Source organism: Monodelphis domestica, chromosome 6 (assembly GCF_027887165.1).
Source record: "Monodelphis domestica isolate mMonDom1 chromosome 6, mMonDom1.pri, whole genome shotgun sequence".
Classification (NCBI taxonomy): domain Eukaryota; kingdom Metazoa; phylum Chordata; class Mammalia; order Didelphimorphia; family Didelphidae; genus Monodelphis; species Monodelphis domestica.
Genome location: NC_077232.1, coordinates 57,630,138 through 57,639,114, shown reverse-complemented (window position 1 = coordinate 57,639,114; position 8,977 = coordinate 57,630,138). Strand labels below are relative to the sequence as shown.

At 40.8% G+C, this 8,977-nt stretch overlaps 1 protein-coding gene across 2 annotated transcripts in view; it reads left to right on the top strand.

Annotated features, from left to right (window-relative positions):
- Positions 1-4,026: 4,026 nt before the first annotated feature.
- The window catches only part of ZDHHC13 (zinc finger DHHC-type palmitoyltransferase 13), a 60,606-nt gene continuing 55,655 nt past the window's right edge, over positions 4,027-8,977 (top strand). For both annotated transcript variants that reach the window (XM_056802034.1, XM_056802033.1), the window contains exon 1: positions 4,027-4,180. In XM_056802034.1, coding sequence (XP_056658012.1) covers positions 4,154-4,180 — 27 coding nt within the window. In that variant the 5' untranslated portion in view covers positions 4,027-4,153. The remainder of the gene's footprint in view (positions 4,181-8,977) is intronic.

The window sequence follows — 8,977 nt, the reverse complement described above, 5'->3', positions numbered from 1 at the left end:
TGGCTTACTTATTGGAAAAAGCAAATTTAGAAGGGTATACTAAATTGTATTAAGTCTTGTTACTGGTGGATCTTATTAAAATTAACTAGGAGCCTACTCTACAAGTGACTTGGAACCAGAGGAGCAGAGCCTCTTTCAGAGTTCTCCTGAAAGACTATTCCAGAATGCCAAAGAGAAGACACTACATGAGACATCTGGCATTCAAAATGTGCTGATTAAATGGATTTGGAGAGTAGGTTATTAGGATACAAGAAGACTTGATGTTTATTAATATTGATGATCATCCTCATTGTTGTTTGTGCTATGTTTATGTTTTCTTGGTTACCTTGGTGACATGTAAATCTCTTGTCTCAAAATTGACCCATTATGACTCCTCTAAGTAGTTTGATCTGTAACCTGACTCATGTAATTCTGATTCTTATTATATATGTATATTAAATATCACATACATATATACATACATATAGATGCCTTATAGATTCAGCTTATAGACAAGTAATCCATAGAGGGAGTGGTTACTCCCTCAAATCAAAAGGGAGAAAATTGAAGGAATTTAGGAGATTAGGACAGGGAATAGTTAATTGTGGGAACTGAAGGAACCACCTTGACTCCATCTTGTGACTCGATTCTAGAGTTAGCTTAGTTTTTATTCAATTATGGATTTGGTTCAAATAATGGTTTTTTTTAAAATTATCTTTATTTTACTCCAGTAACTAGTTTACATATAAGTTTTCCGAAGTTATATGATTCATGTTGTCTCCATTTGTTTTTCCTTTTCCCCTCCCAGAGTTAACAAGCAATTCCATTGTATTATAATTCAAAATATATCAAATAATGACTTTGGAGAAAAGTTTATTTTGTTGTAGGAATTGGGAGAAAACCTTATTGCAGTTGTTTAAATGTACCTCGTGACTGGCTGGGAAATTAGACCACCTACACCTGTTGTGCACCTAACCAAGGACCTAGTTTATATTGACCAGAAAAGCAGTCAGGTCTTAAGATTGTTTAAAGGAGTTCTTTCATAATTGTACATCTCAAACAACCAAACTACTTTCTCAACTGAGATAGTTGTTGAGGACTAAAATAACTCCATCTAATGCTTTTAGAGAATGTCTTAATTCCCAGGGAGGATCCAGTCAAAACTTCCCTATGGGATGCTGATAGTTCCTGATACAGTGATGGCTCTTGCCCAAGGGCAAGTTGAAATTGAAGCTGCAACAAGAGCCTATGAACTTGCTTCTTGCTACAAACCTGAGGCCCCTGGCCCAGAGTGGACCATTAAAGTAGGTCCAAGAACAGGCAGCATCTCAAGGTGACTGCCTTCCCAAGACACTGGACATGGACTGAGTATATGGCACCTCTCTGGCCAGTCAGTTTGGAGCTTTTTTCTTGTCCTCATTTTTTTGTTTGTTTGTTTTTAATTTTTTCTTCCTCCTTTGCTGTCTACTTTTTAAGTATTGCTTGATCATCATGTACCATCAATATGACTAACAAAATTGTGTTAAAATATTCCTGAAACTAATCTGTTTTCTATTATTTAGTCAATTTAGAACATTATTCCTTGGTTACAAGAATCATATTATTTCCCTCCCTCCTTTGCCCTCACCCTTCCAGTAGCTAATGTTCAATTTCGCTGGGTTTTACATGTGTCCTTGATCAGAACCTATTTCCATGTTGTTGACATTTGCACTAGGATGTTCATTTAGAGTCTGTATCCCCAGTCACATCCCCCTCAACCCATGTAATCAAGCAGTTGTTTTTCTTCGATGTTTCTGCTCCCACAGTTTTCCCTCTGGATGATGATAGTGTTCTTCCTCATAGATCCCTCCGGGTTGTTCAGGATCATTGCATTGCAACTAATGGAGAAGTCCATTACATTCGATTGTACCACAATGTATCAGTCTCTGTGTACAATGTTCTCCTGGTTCTGCTCCTTTCATTCTGCATCAATTCCTGGAGGTCATTCCAGTTCACATGGAATTCCTCCACTTTATTATTCCTTTGAGCAGAATTGTATTCCATCACCAACATATACCACAATTTACTCAGCCATTCCCCAATTGAAGGGCATCCCCTCATTTTCCAATTTTTTGCCACCACAAAGAGTGCAGCTATGAATATTCTTGTACATGTCTTTTTCCTTATTATATCTTTGGGGTACAAACCAAGCAGTGCTATGGCTGGATCAAAAGGCAGATTGTCTTTTAGTGCTCTTTGGGCATAGTTTGGAACAGCCTTCTTGTCAGCTCTTGCTACCAAACATCTTGAAACATCCTACTTCTCTGTTCTATCTGTCCATGGAAGACTAACTAATCTCTACCTCCAATTCTTTCCCAAACTAGTCCAAGAATAAATTATTTTAACCTTCTTTGGTCTGTTGGGTCTCCATTCTGGATACCCTCTGACATGCATGTTTATGCTTTCCCCTTTTAATAAATAATCATTTTAACTCAACCAGAATTCCTCTATATTTGAAGGATGAAGTTTTCACGGTTGACAGGTATATATGTTTGTGAATTCTTTTCTCCTCTGAGCAACACACTGATGCCTTATTTTTTAATTCATAAAAAGCAACAAACATTTCCAAAGACTGAAAGTCCCCAGTTCTTTATATGAGTTCCTGAAAGCCCTTCATAAACATTAAATAATTACCACTAAGAACATTAAGTAAGTGTAGGTGGTCATTTTTAAAAAACTCTTACCTTCTGATCTAGTATCAATTCTAAGAAGAGTTGTAAGGGCTAGGCAATTGGGGTTAAGTGGCTTGTCCAGGGTCACTGAGCTAGGGAGTGTCTGAGACCAGATCTGAATGAAAGAATCTGAATGGGACATCTGGAGATCTGGGTTGAGCATAGCCTCCAATTAGCCTGTGATCCCCCTGACCTGCTTTTTACCTTTCTGATGATTCTGAGTCTGGGTCCCAGTGTTCCCTCATTCCTTCAAATAAGCCTCTATGATATGCCTATTATATGCCACACATTGAGGTTGATGCTGGGAACACAGATAAAAATGAAACAATAGTTCCTGTCCTCAATTTCCCAACACGGAATTGGATAAAATAGAGGTAGGAACTAGATCTGTGATTTCACTAGTATAGAGAACTTCCAGGTGAGGAAATTCCTTTATACCAATGCAACTTTATAGTCTTTGAAAAATGTCTAGACCACAGAGAGGTTAAGTGATTTTCCCTGGATTATTCAGTCAGTATATATCACAGATGGGATTTGAAATAGGGTTTAAGCTTTCAAGGGCTACTCTATCCACTGGTCCATGCTGCCTCCTTGACACTTAACCAGCTGTGTGACTCAGGGCAAGTTACTTCATTCTGTCTGCCCCAGTTCTGTCAGGTGCGAAATAGCACTCACTTCCGAGGATTGGTGTGAGGAGAAAATGGAACATAGCTGTAAAGCATTTTTCAAATCTCAAAGCTCTATCTAAATGTTAGTTATTATTATTAAATGCTAACATTGATTTGGTCTAGTCCATAGGTTCTGCTCTCTGAATGACTTAAAAGTCATAGAGGGACACCCTCTCCTCCCTATAAATGCATTTAGGAATGGATATTCATTCTCATCTTGGCCGATTGAAGGCACTTAGTGAATGCTTGTCAATTCATTGACAAGTTAGTAAATCAATAAACATTTATTAAAAGGCTACTATATGCCAGTTTCCGGTCAGGATCCTAAGATGCTCTCCCTGGGGCACAGATGATGGAGGTGGCAACCTGGTGCTTGGGGTTTGGGTTCAGTCCCCAGTGCTGTGATCCTAGGCAAGCCTCAGTTTCTCCTGCTGTAAAATAAAGGGGTTGGAATAGACTACAGTAGCACATAGATCCGCGAACCAAAGAGGATGTAACTAACCAGGTGAAGCAGTACCAGGTAGAGCCGGGGAACACGTGGGTTTCAGGGAGCCTCACTAGCAGGTTACAATAACAGGGCGGTTCTGGGAGGGCAAGGCCCCACCCCTCGGAGTGGATTGGCCGGGCTGCGCCGTGATTGGCGGGCGACTCGGGGAGCAGGAAGAGGCAGCGGCGCTGACAGGGGCAGGAAGTGGGAGGCATCGGAGGCGCTGGGAGGCTGCTGCTGAACCCGGACGGCGCCGGGCCGGGAACCGGCTCGAAGTTTCCCGATAGGGGGCCCGCGTGAAGAAGGAGATGGACTGGTCCGGGCTGAACTCGCAGGTGAGAGCGGCTGCCGTGGCGTGAGCAGCGGGCAGCCGGAAGAGACTTGAGTCCGTGGGAACCCGTGGAGCCCCGGGGTGGTTGCCGCGATGCCTAGGGGGCACTGAGGACCTTCCCGGGTCACTCGCGCCCCACAGTCTGGCTGTGGGTGGTGGGGTCGGGAGTCGAGGAAGCGCAGGCGCTGAAGCTGCGAGATCGGGGTTCGAATTCTGCCTACCACGCCACTAAATCTTTTCTCACTGGGCCTCAGTTTCTCACCCCTAAAAAGAGGGGGAACGTGGTTTCAATGACTCCCGAAGTACTGCCCTTTTCTAGATCATCCTCTATGTGGGAATTAGGGAAATTCACATGACCTTTCAGGGCCTCAGTTTCCCTATCTGTAAAATGAGGTGATTGGATTAGATGACCCCTGCGGTGCCTTCCAGCTCAAGATCTCTGATGCCACGATCTTCTTCGTGGGAATTGGGGAAATCTATTTGACCTTTCCGAACCTCAGTTTCCCCATTTGTAAAATGAGCCAAGGTGGATTGGCTGTCTCCCTTTCCAGCCCTAGATTTCTGATCCAATGATTCTCTTTGTGAATTCTTAGGAGATCCATTTCTTTGGGTCTCAGTTTCACCACCTGTAAAAAGAGGTAATAGCAACTCCAAAGCCCTCTCCAGATCTAGATCTTGGATTCTCTGAGCTACTTAACCACCCCCCACCCCCTTTTTGTCACGTGGTGGGAAAGGCAGCTTGTTGGAGGGGAGAGGGGATGGAGAAGTTAGAGTGGAAATGCGAGTAGGAGATGCTGTGGACCAGGACTCTTGGGGCCAGTGAGTGGAGGAAGGGATAGGGTGGGAGGGAATGTGAACTTGAGGAAGGAAAGCAAGAAGAAAGGAGTGGGGGTGGGGATAAAGACTTTAAATGAGTTTCAAGGCAATAAGGATGAGGATTCCAGAGCTGAATTAATAAAAGCTTAGTTCAGACCTAGGGAAGTGATTATTGGATTGTTAGATAGAGCTGGAATGGATCTTGGCCAGTCATCTAATCCAGCTTCATCGTTTTATGATTGAAGAAGCAGAAAAGGGAAATAACTTACCTAGGGTTGCACAGTGAAAGTGGAAGGAGAGGGTGGGGAAATGGAGAATGTGAGAAAAGGAGAAAGGGAAGAGAGAGGTAGCAGAGAAAGGGAATATGGGAAAGAAAATCATAAAAGATATGTATGGGCTGGAGGGATGGGCTGTATTAACAAAGGCATGGCATCCATAACCATGGAGGAGACATTGAAATGACTTGCCTAGAGTCTCAGAGGTAAAACCCAGCAGAGCTGGACTTTGAACCCAAATTCTCAGACTCCAAATGCAGCATACTTTCACTGCACCTGTGTGTATTCTGCCTTGATCAGAACACATCTGAAATAGAGAGCCCAGGGCTGGTTTCCACATTTTAGAGAAGACACTGACCAATGGAACATTGCAGAGAAGTGCTATTGGAGGACTGGCTTCCATGGCACATGATCAATTCCAGAAACTGTTTTGTCTTCAGAAAACTTGAGGGTTTGGTGGTCCTAGTGGAGTGGCTCTGTTGGCTGGGAGGGTGGGGGCGGAGAGGTAAAGAACATGAATCAGTAACCATGGAAGAATAAACTAAATTAATTAATTAAATAAATTAAAAAAAAAACAAAACTTAAGGGTTTGGAATGACCTTTTTCAAGTACCGAAAAGTAGAGATTGTATTAGACTTCTAGCTTGGCCTTAGTGAGAATGGGAGTCATAGAGCATTTACTCAAAGTGAAGTTTTTTTTTTTTTATCACTTTAATACTGCCCCAAAATGTAATGGGTTGTTTTGGGAAGCATTGAGTTCCCCATTGGCGAAGATGTCAAGCAGAGGTTGGATATCCCCTTTTGGAGTTTGTTAGAAAGGAGATTTCTATTCAAGAAGAGGGCTAATTAGCAGGTTTCTGAGATTTCCAACTCTGAGTTTCTCTTATTCTGGTTGACTAAAAAAGAAAGATATTAAATGGCTAAAAGAATACTAAGTGATGTTAAAGAATGACTAAAAACATATTACTGGGATTGAGGGAATTTAGAAGAGCCTGGAGAGAAGGGCTACTCGGAGGGCTTAGATAAGTAAGTGATAGGACTGGGGTGGGGGTGGGGTGAAAAAACTAAGAGTGATGGGTAAACACTGAGAAAAATCTGGAATTGAGGGCCAGGTGCCCCAACATACTTATACCTGCATGCAATGAGATGCCACTAAATAATGTTGTTTTTCTCTAAACCAGGTAGAAATGGAAGCAATAGTGGCTCTTCCTTGGGGATTGGATTGAATAGGGGGAGAGATTAGGGAAGAGAAGCCTTCCTCATAGGGAGTGTTAGATTACACATTCTTGGTGGACCAGCCTATTTAGAGTTCACCTTGACCTTGAATCTTTTGAAACAGCTTAATTGATTTCACTCCCCTGGGAGAGGCTTTTTTTTTTCCTTCACTGGTTTGTTTTTCCCCAGCACTGATTTAGTCATTTTACCTTTTCTTGTTTATTTGTCCTGGGCCTCATGTTTTCTTTTTCCTCTTCTCGGGTAGTTATTTTGAAGGTGGGTTCAGGGGAAGAGAAAACAAATGTGGGGAAATGTAAAGGTGTGAATATATCAATTAATTTGGCCCGAGGAAATGAACCAACCTATGAAGGTTTATAGGCAGAGAAAAGATTCTGCAAAGCAGATGGCCTACCTTCAAATGGAAGTTTGATGATAGTAATAGTAACCCTTTTCCTTTTTCTGTATGGGATGCCAAGGAAATGTTCCTAACTCATTTATTTAGAAAAGGTGGGGAAGCATTATTTTCTGTTTGTAATTACTGGGCAACCGGGAAGGGAGACAGTGGAAACTTAGGCATGTAACTATAGTTGTTTTGATTAGGCATGGAATCTTTTAATGGCCACTTGTTAGGGCCTTTGGGAGCCGGATTCCCTCCATCAAAGCAGGTGGAGACACTAGTTCTGTGTTGAATTAATGCCCAACATAACGTCACTATATTTATCTATCCCTTAGAAGAATTCTATTAGGGTCTCGACCAGGTTGTATTTACCTTGTGGTAGAGAAGTTGGATATCCTCGACAACTCCAAAGATAATTATTTAATTCTAAGTTATTTTTGTTCTTATGGCACTTCTGTAATATTTGTGTTCCTTTTCTCTCCTTTGACAGTTTCATTCACTAGATACTGTGCTATTCACTGGGATTACTGTGACAAAAATGAAACTATATATTCTTAAGTACCCATATTCTGTTGAGGGAAACATGTTCACAGATGATTAAAAATAAAATACATACCAATTAATTTCTAGGAGAAACACTTGGGAAAACAATAAAGGCTTCTTGAAGGAAAGGCCACCTAAGCTGAGCTTTGTATGATGTTAAGGATTCTAAGAGGCAGGAATGAGAAGGGGATATATTCCAAACATAGAAGTCATAGCCTGTTAAAATCACAAAAGTGAGAGAGGAATGGAATGTCATTATAGCGAACAGCAAGAAAGACAGTTTGGCTGGAATGTAGTGGCATGATGGAAAGGACTGGGCCATGATCCTGGAAAAATGGCCTAGATTTAGGACCTTAAGGTAGCAACTTATTCTAGAGGCAAGAGAAAATCCATAGAGCTCTTTAAACTGGAGAGTAACATGGTCAGAGCTATACTTCTATAGTGTGACTATAGTACCTATGTGTAGAGGAGTTTCTCTTCTGAGCTCTAGTACTGCATCATCAATGACCTATTAGATATTTTCAGCTAGATATCTCATGGGCATTTCAGTAAAACAGTCCAAAATAGAGCTCATAGCCTTTCCCCCAAAACTTATCTCCTTCCCAAACTTCTGGATTTCTGTCAGGGTCACTTCCACCCTATTCCGGTTAAGCCAGATTCACAATTTTGGCATTATTGTAGATGCTTCACTCTCTCACATAAAATATCCATTTAATTGACAAGTTTTATCTTTTCTATCTCCACATCTCTTGATCTCTCCTTTCATCTCTAATCAGAAGTGATCATCCCCCTTATTCAGGTCTTTACCACCTTGCTTTTGGACTACTATAGTAGCCTAGTTCCTTTCTCTGCCAAAATTTATTCCCTTCCCTAATTCATCCTCCACATGTTTCCTCTAAAACATAGGTATGACTATATCTTTCCCCTGCTTAGTAAATTCCAGGCACTACTATCATCTCTAATACAAAATATAAAATGTAAACTCTTCTGTTTTGCACTTAAAGCCTTTTCTAACTCGCATCCAACTTACCTTACCAGTTTTATTCATCTCCTTTCTGCACTGTAGAGAATAGTTTTCTTTCTTTTCCTCACATAATATGCTGTCACTGTCGCTTTTTACTGACCATTTTCCATGCTAGGAATGAATTTCCTCCTCACCTCTGAACATTTCTTTCCTTTGAGAATCAACTCAAGAATCTCTACCTACATGAAGATTTTTTTTTATTCCGTTGCTCTTGGTGTCATTCTCCTTAAATTACCTAATTTATTTTGTATTTATTTTTCTTTTATGCTCATTTATGTATGTATATCTTATCTGTCATTTCCCCAGCAAAACTGTGTGATCCTTCAGGTCAGGATTTTTATCTTTGAATCAGAAGCAGCACCTGGCACTTGGTAGGTGATAGATTAGTGACACTGAAGAGAAGAGAAACTTGAGGCAAGGAATCTAGTTAAGAGGTTTATTTTTAGTTTTTTTAATTATTTTTATTTCATTAAATATTTCCCAATCACATGATAAAATTTTTAACAAATCATTTTTTAAAATCTTGAGTTCC